At 40.0% G+C, this 24,553-nt stretch overlaps 1 protein-coding gene across 2 annotated transcripts in view; it reads left to right on the forward strand.

Moving 5' to 3' along the window:
• MCTP2 (multiple C2 and transmembrane domain containing 2) overlaps nucleotides 1-22,230 on the forward strand; it is a 120,018-nt gene extending 97,788 nt beyond the window's left edge. For both annotated transcript variants that reach the window (XM_082061024.1, XM_082061023.1), the window contains 5 exons: nucleotides 1,622-1,663; nucleotides 12,250-12,359; nucleotides 14,759-14,868; nucleotides 17,156-17,253; nucleotides 19,553-22,230. In XM_082061024.1, coding sequence (XP_081917150.1) covers nucleotides 1,622-1,663; nucleotides 12,250-12,359; nucleotides 14,759-14,868; nucleotides 17,156-17,253; nucleotides 19,553-19,621 — 429 coding nt within the window. In that variant the 3' untranslated portion in view covers nucleotides 19,622-22,230. The remainder of the gene's footprint in view (nucleotides 1-1,621; nucleotides 1,664-12,249; nucleotides 12,360-14,758; nucleotides 14,869-17,155; nucleotides 17,254-19,552) is intronic.
• Nucleotides 22,231-24,553: the final 2,323 nt, after the last annotated feature.

The raw sequence follows: 24,553 nt of genomic DNA on the forward strand, positions 1-24,553 counted from the left end.
ACTGAGTAGTACATCATTCAGGTGGATGCTACAAAAAGGCTGTATATGAAAATGCAAGTTGATTGTAGCGATACTGAAGAAAGGTCCATTAGAACGTTGGCCCTTTCCCTGTCACTTGCATCCTGCGAGCAACGCGATGCCGTGAAATTCAGAGATGCATTTTGCATAAACAGTTACACATCTGCCAAAGTGCTTTGCAGGATTTGGATCATATGGAACAAGTAGTCAAAGTGCCTTTAATATTACCTGATTTCTTTTTTATGTGTGTCTGTGATTCTAACCATCTGTAGGTCAAAAATAGACAATCAGGTGCTCCCCCAGTCACATCTGTCCTGCAGATGATAAAAGGTTTTCTTCAAAATGCCGATGCTTTTTACACAGTCATTTATTTTTTGCGTCTTGAGCCCTTGGCTGCATGTGCACTGCCTTTGGTTTTTGTGTGCCAGGATGCACAGTTTGTGTACGCAGAGGAATGTAAGCAACAGTTTTCACCAAAGTGGACCTCAAATTATCTCTGATTTCTGTGCTATAAAAAGGGAATAACAGTACTAACCTTGTACACGTGATCCAGTTGCCAGAAGGCTAAATTCATGAATATTGGTAAAATGGTTTACGATTTACAGGTGGAGAGGTTCTGTATAAATGTAAACCATGATCAGTGTTAATTCAGCTACTCAGGGTATTGTAGAGAGCCAAAGAGTAAATCTGGGTATCTGAGCTCTCAGTACCTCCTGCATACTAGATGCAACTGCTTTTCTGGAGGAAAAGATAAAACAAAACAAACAAAAAACCAAAACAAAAACCAAAAAACACCCAACCCCCAAACCGAAAACACCCAATCCCCTACAAAAAAACCCAAATCATCTTTTATTGTGATTCTTCATATTCTTTGCATGTTTGCTGTATTTAAACTTGTAGTACACTGATTCAAATGTACCTATTAACTAACCAAGAAAAACTCTGAGGGCCCTGTTAAAGGCTCAGCTTATTAAATACCTGAATACCTGAATTGAAAGACAAGTGCTCCTAATTTCAAGCCTTAGCCAAGTCTTTTGTTTTCTCCCCTACCTGTCAGTGTAGAAGGGAAAGGGAGGAAATAATGCTGAATAGAAATCTGACTGTGATTTGTGAGATTGATTACATTCACACTAATGTATTTTCTAAAGTCTGATGTTCTGGTGGTGGCCCTGAAAGGAGGGCACCGTTATTGTAGCAGTGAGGATGGAACAAGTTGAGTACAGAGTCCTCAGCCTTGGCATACCAACTGGTTCATTTGTCAAACTAGGAACAAAGCTGTTTACAAACAGTCCAAGTTGGCAACGAATTTGAAAGCCTGTTGCCTTCAAACTACTGGACACAGCCACTAATACTTTATTTAGGCTTAAAATCTGTATAGGGTAGTGCATGCTTTGTTCATGATATCACACACACACAAAAGAAAGTCCTTGAATACGAAACGTTATTTCTGAAAGGTGAAAGTAGTGGGTTTTCTGATGACCTGCAGTGGAAGTGGAAGAAAACTGCATAATGAAATGTTGTCGAAGTATCATATGTTTTTGAACATTGCCTCTCACTGAAAAATAAGTGCAGTGTTGTGTAATATGGACATCTGCTTTTGCAGGAGCTTATGGGCCTGGATGAAGATGAGGATGAAGATGATAAGGTAAGCATCTCTCACGATTGCGTTAGCTAGGATCAGAAGGAACGCGGAGAACCATCGTATCTCCACAAGATCTTCATTTATTACCTCTGTTAACTGGGAAAGCAATTGTTACCAGTTTGCTAACTGACAGCTTTGAAAGCATGGAAAGATTGGTTTGTGTGACATTCAATAGTGGCGTTACCCACATGAAACCTCTGAACGTTAATTGAATCTGAGCAGTTCCCAGTTTGTGCTTGAAATTCTTAGCAGACACGTGTTCATGTATGGGTACTTACAGGCACATGTATGAGTGGACAAGGTGCAAAGACACGCACAAGTATGTAAAATCCCCCATTGCTTCCATTGCGAGGGTTGGATGACACTTGTTACTAATGGCTGTCCCCAAATGATTTGACATTTCATTTCTGCAGGCCAGAATTGGTGTGATTTGTGGAGGACTGGTTAAAATTTTCTCAGCATTTCTTTCAGAGCCAGGGAAAAAATTGTTTTAGTTCATCTGCTGAAATGCAGAAGGAACTGGAATTGGCAGGACCTTTTTCTTGTTTTGTTAGAGTGTACTTATTCATTCTTCTCACTATGAAAAATTCATTGGATTTTTTTTCCAAGTTTATCAAACCACAGTGACAAATGATAAAAGGATTAGAGGGCATGACATATGAAGAAAGATTAAGAGAACTTAATGTATACAGCTTGAAAAAACATAAGTAAGTGAAGGAGGATCTGATAATCTATAAATACTTTAAAGCTAAAAGGTGAGGAATTATTTAACGAGCAACAGCATGCAAAGGAACATTAACTGTTAGGAAGAAAATGTTCACAAGGCAATGTGAAACTTTCAGATTGCATACTAAGTTAATAAACCCCTTCTTGAATATTCTATGTTTTAAGCCTGTTACAGTGAAATTGTTGATCATTGCGAAGTACATCAGTACCACAGTCAGCAAGTGCACTGTAAGTCTTCTCAGTCGCAGATTGAAGCTTAGCAGACTAATTGATGGAAGTAGTTATTTAAATTTAACCTGCTCTTCTGTGGTGGTTATATTTTAATGAGCAACCAGAAATCCATCAGAGTTACAAAGTGAACTTCAGACAATCTTGTTGAATTACAGGTTTCTTGCTACTCACAATTCTTTATATGTTCTCATTTATAATTCACTCTTTGCGTCATAAAGTTGGTCAACTTAATTGTCCAATATCTGGAACTCATCAAAAGTTGCTAAATGAAAGTTGCATCCTTTTCAAAGGAATACTGTATATGTCTATTTTGTGAGTACTCAAAGCTAAACACCTGTAAATGTTGATCCTACATCTTATTTGTGTGATGCCTAAAGGCGTAACTTATTTGCTGGAACCAATCCCATTTAATTTCTTCCTTTTAAATATTCCTCTTTTTCATTTCCAAGTGCTGAGGTGGAAAAAAGAAACAAAGATGTATTAAATACCTATTTTAATGCTCCGTTTCCTGTGCTGTGCAACGGATTCATTGCTTCAAAGCTGAAATCTTCTAGGTCAGGTTTACCTTAGACATAACTCCAATTTACTTAGGTTCTCTCTATAAATACAATTGGGTCACTTAAATATGCATCTAATAACTTAGTATTTTCGATATTGCTTTCCCACCCCAGCTAAACAAGTTCGTTGTCATTTTCTTTCTTGGTTTCTTTTAACCAAATATTGCAGGTTTAGGAAAACTCCTGAGAGTCAATATTGAACTAATGATGATTTGGCCCTACCATTTTGTAGTCAGCATTGTCTCTATCTCTGTTTCATGCACTGTGACTCTTTGAAGTAGAGAGGTAGTAGAACTGGCTAAAGCCACTCACAGTAAACACTTCCAGCAGGGTTTCTTATCAAGATAAAGCTTTATATTCCAGCATTACAGCAATAATAATTCATAACTTGTATTAATTCATATATTAGTGTTATGGGTCTGTGGGATTCTGAGACAGAATTACCAGGAGACAGAATTGCCAGTCATTACACATGTCCCACATCAAACACTGTCCAGTGTTGCCTTAATGTCTTCGTTGGGTCCTGGGTATATCCCCTCTGCATCAGTGATGAACCATGTTTGCACTCTGACTTGCATCTTTCAGTACATTAGGTTATTCTAAGTGACTTTTCCAAGTCTGAGGGTGGCCAGTGCTCTCTAGAGAGTGTAAGAAAAATGTAATTTTATGACATTATCTCATGGCAATGTCAACATTTAAACAGACAACTGTACTTTAAAAAGAAGTCTGTGTATTTTTTTTCCCTTCCCTAATACAAGAGCTCCTAAAGTTGAAATCTCCTAGTTGGGTTGTGCTATACAAGGTCACTGTTTCTGTTTCCTATCATCGTGCTGTATCAAAATACTCACACACATAGCCTTTCTGGTTGTCCTGCATGTTAGACATAACAGACCACGCTTCTGGGAACTGTAACACACTCTCTAAGAGATGAACTGTTTACAAATTATAAATGCACAGACTCATAGTTCCAAAGCCCAAGAGCAGATTAAGTCCCTCCACCTAAACTATCTGTCTTAAATGACAGGGCTTAATTGCCAGTACCCCTTTCTTTCCCCCTCTCTCCTCTTCAAATACCAGCATGAGGGACTGTAAAAGATAAGAGAGCTCTGTCCCTTCGGCACAAGCTGCTCAGTGGATCAACGCCTTCTCGGATTTGTGCCATCTTGGACGTGGAGTTCAGGCTGTGTCAGCTCTGGGGTCTGTCAGGCTGTCTGTATAAGGATTATTTTAAAATTACATCACTGAAACATCTTTTGCCTGCCAGTAGAAAGGTATAGACAAGATACATGCAGCTCAATGTAAGTTGTCTGATTGTTGACTGTTTCTATTTATTTTACTTTTTTTTTTCTTCTTTTTTTTGACAATAACTGAAGAGCTTCAAGAGCAGTTACCTTGTTCAGTGAGTGTATCATAGCACCTGACTGGAAAGAGTCTTGGAGTCTTCTCAGGATCTTAAGTTGTCTGGATAAGAGTTTTGCATCTCATCCAAAACAGGCAAAACTTAAAATACTACTATTTCCAGGTCTCATAACTGATTCCAAAGAATATCAAGCACAAAACTAAATCAACAACAATTACTTTCTTCTTTTTTTTTTTTTGGTCAGAGTGTGTGTGTGTGCTTTATTGTTTGTTTGTTTTCTTGAAGGGTTTCTATCTGGTGGTGAGCCAGCATAGCCATGCTTGGCTAGCAGGATGTAATAGGGAAGGATCAGATGACACTGTGGATTTAAGCCAAGTTATTTGGCAGCTTCCAAGAAATGTTCAGTATCTCATGTATTGGAAAAAAGAAAAGTGGAAAAAAAATCCCCAAAGAAGAAAAATCCAGTGTTTCTAATGTAGGAAATTCTCTGTCAAAAATAGGTACCAAAATATACAAAGTTTTATGAGCACAGTTCAGAAAGACTCCAGCCGAACAAATTAAAGTCAAATTCGTCCAGTAGCAAACAACTGACATTTTCCATTTGAGTTAAATTCAGCATGTGGAAACCTTCCGTATGGATCTTATTTGTACGGGTGGATTACGATGAAAGTTGCATTAATTTTCTCCACAGTAAAGGTCAGTAATTGAAACATGAACCAAGAGTCTATTGTGTAAGATGCTATATCCCCATACTTAGGAAAGGTCATTCAAGACAATATAATCTCATTGTTTTCTTCCCTGGAAGTATAAATAATTTCATTAGTTGTTTGTTGTGTGTTTTTTTTTTTTTTTTCTGTTCTCTTCAATACAACAATTGCAATATAATATTTCAACACCTCGCATTAAAATTGCTGAAGAGAAATGATGGTAAAGACTTGAAAATACCCCATGATACACAGGGTATGTTCAACCTAACAAGGAGGAAGCACCTTCTCCACAAAATCATGTGCAAGATTGTGTCCTAAAAAAGCCCACGAGGTGTGTGTTTGTGTAGGCGTGGACTGCCTTAGGTTGCTGCTCTTTCTTCAGTTGGCTCTTTGTGGCTTCTCTTGCTGCTTCCTTATGATTCTGTGCACAGAGCAGGAATACGTTAGTGATGGAGAAGTCTAAGGGACAGATTCTGCTACTTGCCTGAGCTATGCTTGGTGCAAACCTGGATGACAGGACACTTCTAAGCACACACAATCATCTGGTCTTGCAACCATCTTGACTGAAGTGTAGTACATGGTGTCACTTAAGACACAATTATAGCTTCTGTAAGTTGTCTTCAAGCTTCTTATTAACCTAATCAACTTCTGGTTAAGACACAACACGGGTTGCTCTGGTTCTGCTTTGCTCTTTGCTTGGCAGCCTCCTGTGTACAAGAAACTGGAAGATAAACCATCTGTTGTTATTTCTTATTTACGCTGCAGCATTGTTTAGGACTGCTCTTATCTGTAGGTATCCCATAAATTGGCACAATCCTTATCCCAGCATCATGACCCACCCGTTCATAGGTTTAGGAGTCATGGGAGAGAGGAGATCAAAGGAGGGACTTGCAGAGGACTTATAGATACCCTGGGGACTCTGATATTGCTCTTCTCACATAGAAACCTTAACATCCCTGTGGCAGTCTAAAGTTCTCCCTCTTGCCCAGGAGGTAGGTGAGCCAACACTGTAACTTCCCTAAATTACTGGAGGAATATTAAATGATACTAGGCAGGTCACTGGACCAAGCACATAAACCTCAGGGAGTTCTTGTCCCTTAAAAATTCCAACTATTTAAAATGTTATTAAAATTTATTTTTAATTGGCAATAGGTCTATCTTTCTGCTGTACCCCAAATTGTTAAAGATCATAAAGATTATAAAGCTTATAAATGATGATCCAGTAATTTAAGTCTAATCACCATGTGATTGTTCTTGGATCTCATGTGTATTTCCAGGAGAAAACACTTATTCTGGCCGAAGTTGTTTTCTTTCCCTTTCCCTTTTTTAAATCAAAGATGACTGATGACTTTTTGTATCCACTTAAGCTTCTTTCTTGTTGCTTCTTATGGGTCTGTTCCTCATCTGAATGGTGTTTTATTCTGTTGTGACTACCAGTATTGCTTTAAAACTTGTAGCAATATCACCAGACTTTGGGTGAGTTTACATATCTATGAAAACGTGAGCAAGTACAGCAAATGCTTCTTAAACCCCCTGCATTTCACGCTGGCACAGAGAGAAAGCAAGAGAGTTATGCCCTAAGCCTCTTCACATATGCTTTATCTTGGGTTGGGTTTAGGACACTTTTGCTGGTTGTTTGTGCACAGATTCAATTTGTCTGCTACAAGGAAAAAAAGTGTAGGCATTGCTGAACAAGATGTGGTTATCATCTTCTGCCTGTTAGCCAGTGGTCCCCCAGCCTCAGCTGTGGGATGGTGTGCCCTGCTTTTAAAATGTGTCCTCTTAAGGCCGATGGTGCTCTCCTTCATATCAGTCTGAAGTAATTCTATTGGCTGTGGTGGAATTATTCCAGATTTCACACCTTTTTAACCGAGAGCATAAATTGACCTGTATGTGTTGCATTTCCTCTATTTGGTAATTATTTCAAGTACACTCAGATTTGCTACATTTCCACAGCCAGGCAGGCACATTTGCAGCATGGTGTTAATAAACAAAAAAGATCTTGCGATGCACAGTTTCGGGACTGTACGAGGCAAATCGCTCCCAGTTTGGCAGCCGTCCTCTCTGGGTCCCTGTCCCCCTGGAAGTGCCGAGAAGCCCTCGACAGGCAGCAGACATCACAGCGCAGGGCAAGACAGGGACTCGGCGAGACAGATTGCTGGGATCATTTCAACCGCTTTTGGCTCTCTCTGAAGGCAGGATCCGGTTCAAGGTTGCTGTGGTGACTATTTTCAAAGCTCAGTCTGGAATTCATTTTAGCTACCAAGAGACTGTCTGTCACTCCATGGCTACCACCTCCCACAAGAGCTTCATTCTGCTGCGAGAGTGAAGCTGCGAGTGAACGTTCCCTGCAGACAATAGAGGACATTGCTCTGCTGTTATACCAAATAAAATCTTTTCGGTTTCAGAAGTTCTCCGTCTACAAGGATTTTGGCCGCAAGATGTTGTTTGGCACAGGTTTTGCTGGACACCACTAAGGTTGGTGTTTTGTAGTCTAGCACAGAGCAAGTTGCAAGTGAAATCCAACTTCGGCTGTCTGCTTTTCTCTAAATAACTACAGCATGTGTTGGGGTTTTTTTAAACTCAGAATAATAGTTGAGCAAAAAGGCATGCATGCCTGAACTTTTCTCCCTTTCTTTCCCCTTTCCATCAATCTTGTTTGTTGCTAATACACTGGGGAATTCATATCTGGTACATGGGATAAATCCTGGTAAAACATTGCCCTAATGTGCTTGTAGCAGCAGTGACATGATGACATAGCTTCTGTTAAAAAGCTAATCCTGAAAATTACACCAGCCCAGGGCTAGGCAGACTAACTCTTTGAATTCCTGAAGATATTCAAGATTTTCATTCCTGTTTTCTTCCTCCTTTTGAATTAATCTCTGCTTATTTTTTCTCCTCCTCTTTTCCTCATCCTTGTCCCCAAGTGTTCCTGGGCTTAATATATTGATTTTTCCCTTGACATGCCAAAAATCTGATGAATACCACTTGTTCAAAAGTTTCATGGAAGATTTCTTTCTGTGTGAGTGTTTTCTATGCAATTCAAGCGAGCAAGTATTTAGAACTTGCTTGTGACTTCAAGCCTAAGTTTTCAGTTGTGTGCATACAATATTTGCGGTAGGCATCAGAAATACACTTAGAGAATAGCATTAAAAATTATCTATGCATTGGGGAGTATTGCTCACTGGTTTGGATGTATCCAGAAGGAAAATATCTGAAGGACAGATTGAAAAAATATGGGGCAATTTTTGTGAAGATTAAAGCTATTCATCACTGAAACAAATGATCATAAGAAGTGGATTTCCACCATCCAGGCTTTCAGTTCGGTAACAGATGCCTTGCTAGAGCAGAAGCAGCAAGGAGTGTTATTTGGTCTTAGTTGTAGAAAGAACGAGGCTATTGCTAATTTTTGCCTTCAGTCCCTTCCTTTTTCGGTCTTATGGTTTCCCCTTGCAAGCCCAGCTCTGAAGATTGTAGCTCGTCCATCGTGAATTCCTGTGTTAATACTGGAGATGTCCCCTCCTGGCCTGCCCCATATTTCACACTTTCAAAGTCTTTGTCATTGGAAGTACCTCCATTTTTGTGGTTGTGTGACAGTTTCTTTTGCAAGTCTCCCTGAATATCTGTGAGCAACATAAAGTCATAGGGGAGGGAAGAAAGGTCACAGAGCTGTAGTAACCCTTTGAGTGTGTCTAACATGTCCTGTTTATTAACTGTTACATATTTTGGAAATACAAAAAGCCAGAAGCACCTCTCTTCCAGTATAGCAGAGATTTGGTGTCTTCATTTACAACTGTAAGTTGATGTATATTAGCTGGACACAAAAGACAATTTCTGAATTTGCTGGGTGTTTTGTTTGTCTTGGTTTTGTGTTTTTTTTGATTTGGTGTTTTGTTTTGGTTTGGGTATTTTTCTCCCTGACATGCTTAATCTTTTGTATGACCATTTTTGTGGTTTTGTTCAGGCAATTAATGTAGAAATGAAGGTTTCTTAAATCAGGATATGCAAGGAAGATTTGAAGTAACACACTGATGATAATTAATTCTCAGCTGTAAATTCATTTTGATGGAGTTAATTCTTTCCCAGAGGCTGAAGACTAGTTTTGGTCCACCCACAGTGCTGTAATCAGCTAAGAAATAGAGAATAAAAAGGCCTTGAAGGAATGGAAGTTTCATGGCTGGTTTTAGGAAAAAAAAAAAAAGACAGAAACAGGCAGGTGTGGTGGTTTTTGTTGTTTGTTTTTTTTTTTTTTTTTTTTTTAGGCAAAAGTTTCTGACCTGTGGGTATCCAAATCTTGTTTTGAAGCAGCATAATATATCAAGTCCAAAATAAATCAGAAAGGAATGCTACCTGAGGAGAATGGAGAAAAATTATCTGGGTGATGGGACCTCAAATAGATGGGAAAGTGCATTTAGTGGAACATACATTTAGGATCATTTTTTACATCTTCCACAAATACAGTAATGTTAAATACAACTTTCTTTCTGACAGTTGCCCACTTGCTAATAAATACGGGCCAGTGACTGTTGTCTTGATGGACTTTGAATTCCTTCTGCTTCCAACAGTGTTTTGTGAGGTGCTGACTTCACAAAGGATAAACAGCACTCCAAAACCTAAATAATTTGGAAAATCCTGTTTGTTGTACTTCATTTGTCTGCTTCTCTCTTGGTTAACCAGTGACCCTAACCATCCTGTAGATGTGTTTAGACTGCAGGTTTCCAGAACAAAACTCTAACAAAGAAAAGACGTTGACAAACTTCGAGGGTTTTCAAATGATTGTACACACATATTGCAGTGCAAAGGCAGTTGCTAGCCTATTTTACTCTCTGATTTCATTTACAAGACTTTCTAATCCCAGTCTGTCTCTGCCTGTTCCTTGGCTGGGCATATTTTGTATTATCATTTGAAAAAGCTATTGTCTAGAAGTGATTTTAGCATGCATGCTAGGTAATAATATGCATGCAGTTGTCATTATATCCTAGGAACTGGTAGTATCCGTTTTATTTTCTTAGTCTGTTTAGTGGCTGCAGGAGAAGTTATGTTGTGTTGGTTAAACTGCATTATCACCACATTTCTAAGCTCAATTGAAGATGTGTAAATGAAGTCAGCATGATGCAGATAGAGCCGACAGATGATCTTCCTTGCAGCTCTGGGTAGCAAGAGTGGGCTTGCCCTGGAACATTACTTTAGCTAAAGTGGTTTCTTTACCCCTCTGTCTGAATTTGGACAGAATGAAATCCCCGCTGTCCGGTTCTCCACGAACTGCTCCCCAGCTTCTACTTCCAGATTTGGTGAAAAAAGTCAACTATGGCTAAGGGACCACTGTATCATTTTAGTGAGTGAACAGTTAAATATAATCTTAATGTGTCATTTACATTTGTGCCTTACAAAGTTATAACTGGAGTTGTGTGAAAATGACTTTTGGTGCTATTTTCACATAAACTGACTATTTATTTATTTATTTTGTTATGGGGTTATTTCACACCCCAAGGGTTTCATTTTTGCTGGTTGTTTTATTAATGTAAAAATACTCATTTTCACGCCCAAATGTGTGATTATTTAAAATGCTGCTTCTATTCGTTGTGCACTCACTTGCAACCTACAGGCAAATATTCAAATGTCTGGAGCTTGATAACTCTGTGGTGGTTTTGGCTGGCTTTTTAAACTCAAAAAATTCCTGTGAAGAGACATGGGCAGTAAGCAATCCGAAGGGCTGTGAGGGCTGTACTGTCATGTCTGTCTCTCAGCACCTGAGGATGGTCCATACGTTATTCCAGCACGCAACGACATGGTGCGGTGCCCTCCCTGGTGCACACAAACCCTCTCCCGGCACAGGAGTGCCAAAAGGCTGCAGCAATGAGCCTTCACGTCTCCAGCCCTGTTTGAATTTAAGTAGCCTCTGACCCTATCTCCTGCTTGGAGAAATAACGTGGGTTCCCAACACAGGAGCAGAATTGCAGCAGTGTTGATCTGAGCATCTCTGGCCCTTGCTTACTCCCACTGACCCTTATCTTGACCACAGAGAACATGGATGCAACTTGCCTTTTACAAGCATCTCCCCTCTCTGGGCAATGACTGGTTAAAACACTTTTAAAAATGTCTCTTTTTTTTCCTACATTGGGCTGATTTTGGAGAGTCTAAATGTGATGTAAAAATCAGTGTCCAGGGCTCTGCATTCTGTAATAAGTGAATGTTTTCTGATTTCTTGCTAGAATATCTGCAACCACACCAATTTGCATGCCTGTATGTGTGTTAGATTGCTGGCAAAGAAATGCTGAATGCTGATAATTGTATACTGATTTCCAAGGCTGATTTAAGTCATTTTGATTTTTAATTCATTCTGTGCTTTCTTTTTATTTCTGCACATGTGTAGTAATGTCCTGTAATGTTGTTGCCTAAAATAAGCAGTAAGAAATGAAGTTGTGAGATGGCTGCTGTAAAAGGAAAATGACTTTTTTTTTCTTTGATTCTTTTTTTTTTTTAGTAAAAGAATAGGTCTCCATATTCAAAATGTTAAAAAAAAAATATTGCATTCACTGTCCTATGGCTAATTTATATACAGGAAACAGCATGGCTGTTTGGAGCCTACAAAGCCCAGAAAAGTGATATTCAAAAGTTCTGCAAAAGAATATTCTTGTCCTTGAGAAGCACTGAGCACCCAGCACTGCCCTACAGGTCAGCTGGCCTCGGGGGTGCTCAGCATCTCTTTTGGTTTGGCATTCAGCTGGGTTCTTCAGTGGAAGCCTCGTTTGAGACCGAGTTGTGTTACAAGATGTTGAAACCTCTGCCCATGTGCTGAGGAAGAGGAAGAAAATAAGGGGAACTCTGTGTCTTCATGTTAATTGTATGTGATAAACCCAGGGTGTTCTCTCCTTCCTTGAGTGATATACTTGAGTTCATGGGTGCATCAGCAGTGCTGGGAATCTTATCTTCTTTATGTGAACATGTTAACAAATACTGAATGTGTAAAAAGGTTTTGTTTTCCTTTTTTTTTTTTTTTTTTGCTAGGAATCTGAGAAGAAGGGGTTAATTGACAGAATCCACATGGTCCAAGAGATCATCATAGCTGTTCAAAGCATCCTAGAAGAAATGGCATCATTCGGAGAGAGGATTAAAAAGTAAGTGATTATTTTTTCTTGCTTAGCTATGATTTGCAATGAAGCAGAGCCAGGAGAATTAAGGTGGAGTGAAAGTCTTGTTTCAAAACATGACTGCAAGGGGCAGCAGGAAAACCTGGCCAGTTCCACTGCTGCTTCTTATCTTGGAGTCTTTTACTCCAAAAACCTTTCCAAAACACAGAGAAGGAGCCGTGTGCTCTGCTGATGTCGCTCTCACAGTTGCCCAGATTTCTGGTGTTGTCCGTTTGGGATGGGGTGAGGAGTCATGATGCCACACAAGGAAAAAATATTGCTTGAAGATGTGGGTGCAGAAGTATCAGGCATTTATTTTCATTTCCTTCACAGAAAGTTGGTAGGAATTGATGGTTGCTGTTGTCTTTCCCACGCCCTTCCTGCCCCAGCCTGGTTACAGGGGTTGCCATTCACTTATTTCCCTGCCCAATGCATTGATGTTCTTCTCTCTTTACCATTTTGAGCTGTCTGCTTCCTGCTCATGCCACGAGGAAGCCCAAAGGGGCTTTTCTGTGTCTTGTTGCAAGGGGAGGAACATAGGGCATTCCTGACCTTACCAAGGAGGAAGGTGAAAAGCCTAAAAAAAAAAAAAAACAAAAACAACTCACACACAAATACACACAAACTTTTATAACCCAATCTTTATTGACGCTTAATTGACCCACATTGTTTTCTGTTTTGAACACAGTGATGGTTTGTGATCGAGCCACACTTGAATGAGGAGCTGGGTTCAAGCTAAAAATACAGCAAACGCGTGTGCTGTGGTTCCACACCGGACACCCCAGCTGGGGTGGAAGTGGCCCAAAGATGTATTCCAGTCGATGAACAGGGCACTGTTCTGCCCAGCTGCATGGCAGGAAGACTCAAGATTGCTTAAGCACTATTAATTCTTGTATTCATTTTGGTAACAATGGTCTTAAAGAACAAATTGGGTATTAATGTGGATACCCGATGTAATTTCAGAAGAATTCAATTGTAACTCAACAGTAATGTACCATTAAAAAATTGCCACCAAAGTTTTTCTGTAAGTGACAGACTGAATTGTGCTACAGTTTCCGTCTGTCACTCTACTTATACAATCACAGAGAGTTTTAATAGTTTAAATGAATTGAGCTGTTTTGCTATTTTTTTTCCTTTAACTTAAGCTACGTTGATTGATAATGATGGGTCCTCTCCCACTTCTCTTTACTTAATATTTAATACATCTATTGAAGCTTAAAAGTAATTCTTGTAGCATCCTACTAATTTTATCTGTCAAGGGAAGTTCTTCTTATTTTATAGCCTGATAAGTGGTCCATGTTCATTCTCTCTTCTTCCTACTCCCCGTCATCATGATGTGATGAAGTTAGCAGGCAGATTGTATGAAACAGAGGTGCCCAGATCCATAAATCCACCTATGGATTAATCTGCATTCATATAGTCCAGGTATCTCAATGTTTGGTGTGTGCTGTATCTTACAAGCACACAGGGGGACAAAATAACTTCAAAGATGCATTAGCAATAGCTGCTCACCTTAGGTCCATTGTGGGCTTAGAGATGAGTGGTCTGAATGAAAAGAAATCTTGTTTTGTGCTAGTATGCTGCAAAAGTCTGGATGACTGTAGTAACTGAGCCTCTTGAGAGTGCTCCCCTTGAGGAAAACCTGATGCAGGTTGGTGTACAGAAGCTTGGTGATGTGCAGCAGCTTGGACTGCTCTAGCATATTGTAGCTTACTCAAGACAGCCTCCTATATACAGCATAGTAAGGAATTATTGAAAATGTAAGGAAATATTAATGGAAGCAATTTTATAAATATTAAGACAGCTTTATATATAATACTATTCCCTAATAATGTACAGAGAAATGACTTTAACTGCTCTTATAAGGTTTAGTGTCAGTCATAATTAATCCACTCCAAGTTATTGGCTGGGCTGAGTCTGGCTACCTGCCACATTTGAGTCGTGCACTGACACGTGTCCCATGTCACCTCTGCTGTGGGCCAGCAGAGCCAGCTCAGGTGGCTCACACCTGCGGCATGGCCTTGTCTCCAGATCATCTTCCCATGAATTATGGAGAGCTGACCAGTGAGCAGAGATGTGTAACAAGTGTGACACATATGAGAAGAAACAAAAACAACTCACTACATGCCTGACAATTTCACTGAGCTCCCCAGAGCCTATCTTCTCTCTCCTTATCACGATATCTGCCTCCCAGATATCTCCCTTAATCCATTATAGCATCCAGATACAGCAATCTGCTTATCCACCTTCCAAAAGGGTCTGCAATTTACAGTGCATTTGAAAGCACCGAGCACTGCAAAGCAGTTATTAAATTATTATTGTGTAGCAGAGTACAAGCAGTGTCCAAGAGCAGAAATATTGAGAAGGATTATTGTTTTTCTTTACAGTACATTTAACTGGACGGTGCCTTTCCTCTCTATCCTGGCCTGCTTGGTCCTGGCAGCAGCCACAGTCATTTTGTATTTTATACCACTGAGGTACATTGTTTTAATCTGGGGTAAGTACTCCACCGTGTCTCATTTGCATGCAATAAATACAATATATGTATCTGCAGAATGAAATCAAACAAGCTTTAAATGACCTGTTACACAGACAATCAAATGCTGTTGGTTACAGGTGAATAACTATGTTATGAACTTCTTAAAATTACATTTTTTCCCTCTGGGTTATCTGATGACCTGCATTTCTTAAGGTTCTTTAAAAGTTTCCAACAGCACCACAAGAAAAGCATTAGTCTGGATAAGATTCTTTCAATTTTATTGTTATTATTATTATGCAGGAGAGTAATTAGCTTTCTGGTTCTGGAGCCCTCTGTTTGGGAAATGGTAGGGAGTGGACAAGATGTGTTTGAAGAGCTGGACCCCAGGAGCGTTTTGAGTCTTAGCTCCCTGCAGCTGGGAGAAGCGATGTGCCCAGTACCCCATGGTACAGGAGACACTGAGCATCTCTTTGTGTCACGGGTTGGAAAGTATTTGGATGAAGGTGCATCATGAAGTACAAGAAGAGCTTTTAAGAATGAAAGCTTTCCTTGTGGTGTCATGAGGAAGAGTGAGATGGCCTTTCATGAAAGGAGGTGGCATCCCAGCTGCTGAAGGCCTTCTTCATCTCAAAATGGCCTTCTGTCTTATTTAGGGTGATAGCTTTTTATCTCAGCCTTGAGGGAAAATGTCTGAGGACATCATGCAGGCCATCCTCACCAAACCCCTGAAGCTCAGCCCTGGGGTGGCTCTGGGCCTGTCACCCTGCCAGGGCTGAACCATCTGCTGCTGTCTGGGCTCTTCTGGATACAGAAAATGGAGAGAAAGAGAGGGTGGCAGTGCAAAAAGCTGCTATTGGGAGAAAATAAATGAAATAAGGGATTAAATCAAACTAAAGAAAGGGCAAAAGGGAAGGAGAGAAATTGCTAGGAGCAAAAAGTTCGGTAACAGAATATTGCTGTTCTTGTATGGAAGACATGGTGAGTACATGAAAACTATACATCCGTTCAACATCATCTAGACTGACAGGGCCTTCAAATATGATACATGTTAAACAACTACCCTGTGGCAAGGCCTCAAAAGACCTTATGGTATTTTCTGTTTTTTAAAAATCAGGTACACAGAAAATTGTGTTGGCATTTTGCTACAAGTATATGGCTCAAAAGCTGAATCTCAGATGTGAAGCAGGTACACTTCAGAGGGAGGAGAAGGCTGGAGCAGCCATCACGTTTGAAATCACTTTCAGGGAAACTGCTATGAGATTTTGGACAGGGACATGATGGAATTGAATGCTGTATTATGATCCTCAGGGGCAACCAACATCTGTATTTTTCTGCTCTTCTCTAAAATGGGTTAGCTGATTTTAATTTGTTTAACGGTCCTTTGCTCTTCTGCCACAGCTTTACGTAGCCACACTATTAGTTGCTATTTCATGGTGGGGAATCAGTGGTAGTGGGGTGTTAAGCAGCTGCATTGGCACCATGGGACAGCTGGGAAGGGTGCTCACGTCCCTCATTTTCTCATCCTGATCCATGCAATAGAGATGGCACTGGCTCATCACTCCCTTTCCTCAAAGACAGGAGAAGACCTCATGATCTCCACAGTAATATGAACAATACACTCCTATGGATCTTCTCCCATCAGGGACCACCTCTGATAGGTGCAGCATAGCTAAGTCCATGGAGAACACTGGTAGTGCTATTGCTGCAGTCAATAAGCCAGGTTATTAACTGTAAGATCAAAATAAAGTCAACCTTGTGATACGTTTTTATAGTGTCCCACAGCATCATAATATGACCAACTTGTCATATTCTGCAAAGAGAGGACAAGCTATGACATGATGGAGAAGGGGAGCTTTCATTTTCAGAAGAAATGGAAGGAAAAAAGCCTTTGTCCTGCCCAATTCTTTTCAGAGCCCTGCAATTCCCTGAGCTTGATGAAAGGGAATGTCTTTGCTCACATAGAAGAACAGATTCAACAGCAGTCTCAGCTGTTGTATATTCTCCCCACAATATACCCCAGAATGAATGCATGCTGCAGTCTGTTTTTTTGCCATGTTGTTGACAACAGATGATCGCCGAATTAGAAAAATAGTTTCATAAATAAGGTTCTCTGCTTCCTCCAGGAAGCCCTTGTGAGTTATTCCCCAAGACAGGGAACATGTGTCTGGTTTTAAATCCAAGCCACTGTTTTCACACTAATTTTTATTTGTGAATTCCTCTTCTGTTTTTCACCTTGCTTGAGCAATTTAGGGGGAGGGGAATAGAAAAGGGTTGTATTATTTTGTTTGCCTTTTTTTTCTTCTAGGCATAAATAAATTTACTAAGAAGCTTAGAAATCCCTACGCCATCGACAATAATGAGCTACTAGATTTCCTCTCCAGGGTACCATCTGATGTTCAAAAGGTAGGTAATGAACGACCACCCCCAACAGAGGAAACAAGCGGCACGGAAAGCAGTTGGGTTCTCTGCTTGGGGAATACGATGCCAGTGCACTTTTGACTATCGGAGATAAGGAATTGGTGAAAATCCACAAAGGAAGGAGAGGGAGGGTGTTAGAAGAGAGGGAAGCCAAAATCCTTTGTCAGAAGGATAAAATGATTGCAGAAAAATTATCCTGAAAAAAACTACTTTAAATTGATCTGGAAAATCACCCAGCATGGTTACTGAGCTATGGTTTCTGTCACCTTTCTGCTCCAGTATTTGTATGGAGGAGAGAGAAAAATAGTCTCTTTGATAGAGATAACTATCCAAAAGGATTTGCTGAATTCTCCCTTTTCTCAAGGAGCGGGGAGGTGGGGGCAGAGAAGGGGGCATTATTTCTGTGACTTTGCACTTGCTGTATTTTTTGTCACATCAGCTGTCCCTCAAAATTCTTCCTCCCCACCCACCTTGAGCCCCAGACCTCCCTTGGACAATGCTGTGCTCATCTTTTTCTTTAAAGAAAGCCTTGAGATGTGTTTGAAATACTCTGTGGTTGATCAGATCAATCTTCTACCATTATGGAATTATAACTTTTAATCTAACCAGAATCTGTCCTGCCTCAATTCCAGTCAAGTCTTGTCTCTTCTCCTGTTTCTTTTAAACAACAACACTGTCTTCAGTAATCTTGCTTATCTTCCTGGAAATTATTTGAACAATAAGTCCTTGAGAATGTCAAGATCTGTTTATTTCTCTTGGAGGAAGGAAAATAGTCTTGCTGTGTAACAAAGCCAGACGATATAAAGGATACTTTCTTTTGTTTTAATCAACTGGAATCTGTGTCCTCAGGCCCTGATCCTGATGCCCTGGATCCCACTGACATTGTACCTTCCTCTGTGAAGCCTGGTACTTTCACAGTGAGGTGCTACTCACTGTGAATAAGGGGATCACAATTCTTCCTATAGTGATTTTACTCTGTTGGAGACAGAATAATAATTGCCCACATGCAGTGTTGAGGCATCTTGTGGAAACAAGGTTGGAAAAGGCTTCTGGTGACATTTATCTCAAGAGGCCACCAGATTAGTGGCAGCACTAATAACTTGAGAGAAATCTCACAATAGACTGGTGGGAGGGAAAAAACTAAACAGACATCATCATCGAGACATTAAGCTTCAGTATATTTTTATTTTTTGTCATTGCTTTTGTAGAGCACTCTGGGTTTGCAATGATGGCTTGCATATGCCCTTTTAGTGTTTATGTTTAAAGATAAGCTGCTTTTCTATTTATGCTTTATTTAACATTTACATTTATAACATTTCCTTGAGTGGTTTCTATCATTTTGGGATCCTTTGAGCTCTCCAAGGCAAATGATAATCATTTTCTATGAGGGAGGAATGATAAAAGTTCCTAGGATGGGGCAAACTTTCTCAGAGTTTTCCACGAGTGCTAAAAATAGTGAGTCTGTGTGACAGCCACACAGTCTAGTGAAAAGTCATCCATGGCAGCTCCAAACCTCCTCTGTCTGCTTTGTTTTATGTGCTATTGATGCATCATTATTTCAGTGTGTACTGCAGTGAGTTAGAAGTTACCTCTGTCTGTACATTAGCTGTTTACAACCCACACGTGTTGGACAAAAGACAGAGGAGGAGTGAAAAGGATGGCATGTTCGGCAAAAGTTTCCCCATAATTTCAATGGGAATACTTTCCTGTAGCACAAGAGACAATTTGGAGGTTACACCATTCTTGTCACCTTATCACATATGCTTTAAACTTTATATTGTATATGAAATTGTTTTGAAAGGTGGAGGCAGCTTTGTCCAGGTTCTATTTGGGAAAATATTTTCTTGTTTTGGAATGTTTAAATAAGTCAGCATCCCAAGGTACGTGTACGGTTTTGACAACTGTCATTGCATAGTGGGATCAACCTGAAGTGAAACTCCTAAGAGAAGTTTATTGAACTTATAGGTTAACGCCGGAAAGATAAGAAGAACAACTCCCAAACCAAAACAAATCCAAAAATTCTAGCCTACATTGCTGAAATCAGGTAGAACCCCGTGTACCTCATTAGAAAAGTCTGCTTTTAATATTTTCGTTTCAAGAAATGATGCATGACTTCTCAAATCCTTCCTGCAATTAATCCCCCATGTTCCTGTGTTTAGAAAATGATTCATTACTTTTGAACCTTCCTTAGTTTCCCTTGGTTTGGCCTTGGGGAGCCATTAACACACACTGTAGAGAGCTAGAGTTACCTAACTGCAAATGTCATGTCTATTTGTTGTTACAGGTGCAGCACGCTGAATTGAAACCATCCAGCAGCTCCAGCCCCATTCGGAAGAAGCGGAGTGCTCTATAGGATGCAACGCGGTTTTGGAACACAGCGTCTCCCCTTGCACCCACTGTGTATGCACGTCGGCTTTCCCCCTGCCCTTCATCTTACTTTGGAACAACACTATAGTCACCACCACAGACTACGTGTTTTTTGATAAACACGTCTCTTAGGTTGTCATTTTTGGGTTGTCTTTTTGGCATGGAGTCATAGCCCAAAAAAGAGCAAGGTGGAACGTATGAACTAGCTTATGGGATGGGGAGGAGAATGGGAGAGAATGATGCAACTGCTCCTTTTTTTTCTTTTTTCTTTTTTTTCTTTTTCCCTCTCTTCAATTGCAGAGGCAAGGCTGGATATGGCAGCACTCCCTGTTTTATGTAGGAAGAGATAATTCCGCTAGTGTAGCAGATCAGCTGAGTTGATGTGAGGCGATGCTCTGAACCAGTTTTTAACATATCCAACAGATTTACATTAAGATACGAAAGCTATTCTTTTCTGAGTTAAATCACTGTGCTTAGAAAGGTTTAAGCTCTGAATTAACGAGTCTTTGATACCCATCTTCTGTTCAAGCAGTGTACATTTAAAAAAGTTTTTATCATAATTAGCAGAAAGAGCTAGGAGCTCCAACAGTATCTCAATATTTCATCCAGCACTTGTGGATTTTTCTTTTCTTCTTTTTTTTTTTCTTCTTTTTTAAAGCCCACCCTGTGGTTAACTCTTTGGATACTGGAATCATCAGGGATCCATTGCTGGCAATGGATACATGAGAACCTTCTGCTGTGAAAGGATTCAGAGACTGTAGAGCAGCCTGACTCACTGACCAGGAAAGACTCTCTTGACTTTTTTAATTCCACCTCATCAGATATTTTGAGCATAGCTTTTGTTTTCCTGTCTAAATCCAGAGGGGTCAGCACTGCAGATCCAAGAGAAAAAAGCATTTTATAGCCTTAAAGAAACAAGTGCTTTTGCAGGAGGAGAGCACAGTGCACAAGGATGTGATTGTGCAATAGTGTGCAGGCTTTGGTCCATCACTGATGTCTTGTTGGAGTCTTTCCTGGTGGTTCGCAGGGAAAGGATCAGAATGTGAAGTCATATGGAAACTGAGCAATGAAGAGACAGAAGAAAGGACCCCGTTTTCTGTTCTGAGGAGAATGTGATTTCTTGCTTGCTTACCAATCTTTAGCTATTGTTCTTTTCTTTAAATAATTCAGATGACCAGCATTATTTGTGTTTGACTGAGGAAACTGAAACACAGAATCATATGTAAACCCACTTAATTTTGGTGAGAGTTTAGCCCCTGGTTCTTTAGTTGCTGTAGGACGTTGTGGGAGCAATTTGCCACCACGACAAGTCGTTGGTCGCATGAGAGCTGGAGTTGCTGCTTGTAATCCCCAGGCAGGAGTTACCACCCGCATCCCCTGGGGTAGTTCATGGTGCCAAGAAATAGAGAATCCTGAGAGACAGGTTTCTTTTTATCAAAAGACTTTGGAAAGCATCTAATTAAAGGTAAAACGGGTAAAACTTGTTTATGGTGGATCCATGATCCAAGTGGAGTCGTGCCATGTGGTTCGGTAATGCAATCCTATGGGCCTGTTGCGTGAATTTGAAGAAATAAAACTACTATAAGGGTATCTTCCACTGGATTATTAGACAGATTCAGTGATTTTTTTGAGAAGTTTATTTTTCAAAGAAACGTGCCCCACTGTGCCTTTGAATAAGGAGAGGCACATTTTCACAGACTTGATTGTATAAAGAATGTATTTTGCTCATGCAAAGCTGTGTGTAGCTGCAAATGGAAAGATAGAAAAAGATATTATCCTGGTTTAAAAACCCACCAGAATGCACGTGTGCTTGTGTACCCATGTGTATACAGAGCTGTGTATAAAGTACATATATAATGTATTTATTGGCGAGTGTGTGTGGAAAAACAAGTGAATATACAGATTTAAAAACCTTGAAAATGTTTATGAAAAATGCCAAAGATTCTAAAGCTTATCATCTTGCGTCTGTTCTTCCTCATTTTGTATCTTTCCTGGCATGTCTCTCTGGCTGAGCCAGATCTCTGCATGATTTGATTTACTTCAAGTTAATGAAGCTGGTTGGAAAGAGCCTTGTAGAAATTATAAAATCTCCAGTAAATCTCTTGTACATACAATAGATGTCCACGGACCCCTTTTGTTAAACTGGTTTCTCAATCTTTTGTGTAAACAATGCCTCATTGTCTCGCTTTAAACTATCATCTGGTTTATCGTACTGTAGTCTTGTCATTTTGTAAGGACCAAAGTCAGACATATTTAAGCAGGCATGTGGGATCTGATCATCGATTTGAGTGAAAACATTCAACTGCAGGAAAAATTGTTTATTTATTTTGAAGTTGGGACTGATACTTTAATAGCTGTTTTCTTTCCCCCCCTCCTATAGATTTTTCCACATGGAACTGATTTCTCTTCATGAGACAGAATGATGTCTTTTTTTTTTCTGTAGATATGTTGTGTTCCAGAATAATTTGTATTAGATTGTTATGCTGGAGACACACCAAACAAAGGGGTTTGGATGGTCCAGTAACTATATATATGTTGTAATGAGCTCTCCATTTTGATAAATGCTGTTTGAAATGCAATAAACATTTGAGGTTAAAATGACACTTTGAATTTATCTGCATTAGGAGGTATGTTTCCCTTTCTTTGCAAAATGCCTACTGTGCTATAATATATAATATCTAACTAGGTAAGCAAGTACGTCACTTGCCAGTGCAGTGTAACAACTAGCGCTGGAGGTTACTTGAGACGGAGCCTGTGCTGCAGCAGGAGATGAGGTAAAGCCTTACTCCACATCTTTACTACTACTTAGTGGGATTTCCTAGGCCCTACCTAAAGGAAAGGAGGGTTGTGTGCATTTACTGCCCACACCAGTAATCAAAGGCTTTATTCAGATTTTTCATTTGATTCTTAAAGCAAGAATATTTTTATCATATTCTTTATATTATTATATAATATTTTGTCATATTGATGCGTATCCCCATGTGTCCATTTGCCCATGCAAGTTTTTCCATTGTTAATATATTCAATGTATAGCATGGAAATTATAAACTTACATTTTTAATTTAAGGTAATCATTTCAGTGCAATAATATGTACATTTAGAGTCTAAAGTCTCTAAGACCAGAAGGCATTCAGAAATCTAAATCTAACTAGGGGTCTTTTGGGTGTCTGTGGATTACAGAATCATAGAGATATTGGAATATGACTAAACATGTTGACTAACTGTACAGTGTATAAATAACTGGATTTGACATATATGTGCAAACGCAATACGTCCTCATGTTTGCCCAAACATAAGCTGCTGCTGAGGGTTGATTTCTTGAATAATCATGAATAGGACTGAGGACTCAGCTCCCCTGTGGGTCACTGTCGGTAAAACTCAGTCACTAAAATGCACTTTGTTGAAAGCAAGCAAACAACTGAATAAAGCAAAGTTGGTGGGAATGTCACGCACCTTTTTTTTTCTGCTTGCAAAGCTTTGATTTTAACCTTCAGTTGTAGCTGTTCCTCCCTCTGCTGCCCCCTCAGTCCTCTCCCAAGCCACCTATGGAGCAGTGGGAAGCCCCAGCTCTGCCCCGCACCCCTCTGCGTGGGAAAGCGCTTGTCCCCTCCAAATCAGACTGGCTGCTGCTGATTCACTCACTGCCTGAGGTAACTAACAACTCCCTGAGTTGGGCTGACCCACTAGAAAACAAACTCACCATTTAATTTCCTGTACTCTACATGGGGTTACTTTTTTTTTTTTTTTTTTTTAATTTGGAGGGCCTGATCCTGCTGGCATTATCACAAATGGAACTGGAGTTATTTCCCCATCAGACTGGTAGTTTCACACTGAGAAGGAATTTGGCGGTTCTGATGTGTCAAGAAAAAATTGACAAAATACATTCTAATCAAACCTTAACCTTTAGATTCTCTGTCCTTTAAACTAAGCTGATAGACTGTTTGGGAAATGTTAGCTTTGACTTTAGAGACTGTGGCATGTGTTAGAAGTGAATCCTGTTCTGACTTAATATTGTACGTGTATTTTATCTGCAAAGCTACATGTGTCAGGGCCCTGGTGCATCTACCCCTTCAAATCACACTGGGACATGATAAGAATATCTGCTCTTTAGCATTCTTGAAGTTAGCAACTCGGAAGGAAGCTGAGATACTACAAATGATTGTTAATCTGCTGTATTGCAGATAGAGTGTTTTAATCGTTCTCAAATTGGGATAAGTTAACACAGGTGAAATTCCATCTTTTTGGGACAAAGTATCTGCCTGACAGTTTATCAGTGGGGAAGACCCTCAGCAGCAACAATAATTGTATAGTTCAAGGAACGTGTGAGCGAAAGATATGATGAATGTAAATATTCACAAGCATTTAGAAATAATGTTGGAGTGAAAAAACAGCCTCTTGAGATTATAGCACTTTTAGTCTACTTTTCTGTGGTTGCTTGACTTGAAACAGTGTGGCATTTCAAGATAATTTAGAAGGTCATTTTGTTTTCAACAAAAGACGTGCTCTTCTGACACGAGTCATGGTGCTGAGCGTGGAGAAGCAGGAGGCGGCATTCAGGTCTCGGTGTTCGCAAGAGCAGCAGCACCTGGGCAGGCATGAGTTCAAGTTCTCAGTGTGGCTTTAACCTGAGGGCTGGTGATTCTTGTTAAATTTTACATGAAGGAATGTTGCCAATCACTTCCCGCATGTTGGATTGAACACCTGCAATTTCCCTCTGGGCTGAACAAGATGATATGCCTCTTACAGGGGAAGAAAGTGAGAGCTAGAAAACTTGCCGATGTAAACTTTATTTGCCATGATGTCCTAGTGCAACCAGCCATCTAACCTCTTGAGGACTGCCTTGGAGAAGGAAGGTAGGACAAGCTCATAGACTGGGCACATATATCTGGCTCTGGGTCTTTCAGGGTCAACCTTGGTC

This window comes from Streptopelia decaocto (assembly GCF_964273445.1).
Source record: "Streptopelia decaocto genome assembly, chromosome: 9".
Taxonomy (NCBI): Eukaryota; Metazoa; Chordata; class Aves; order Columbiformes; family Columbidae; genus Streptopelia; species Streptopelia decaocto.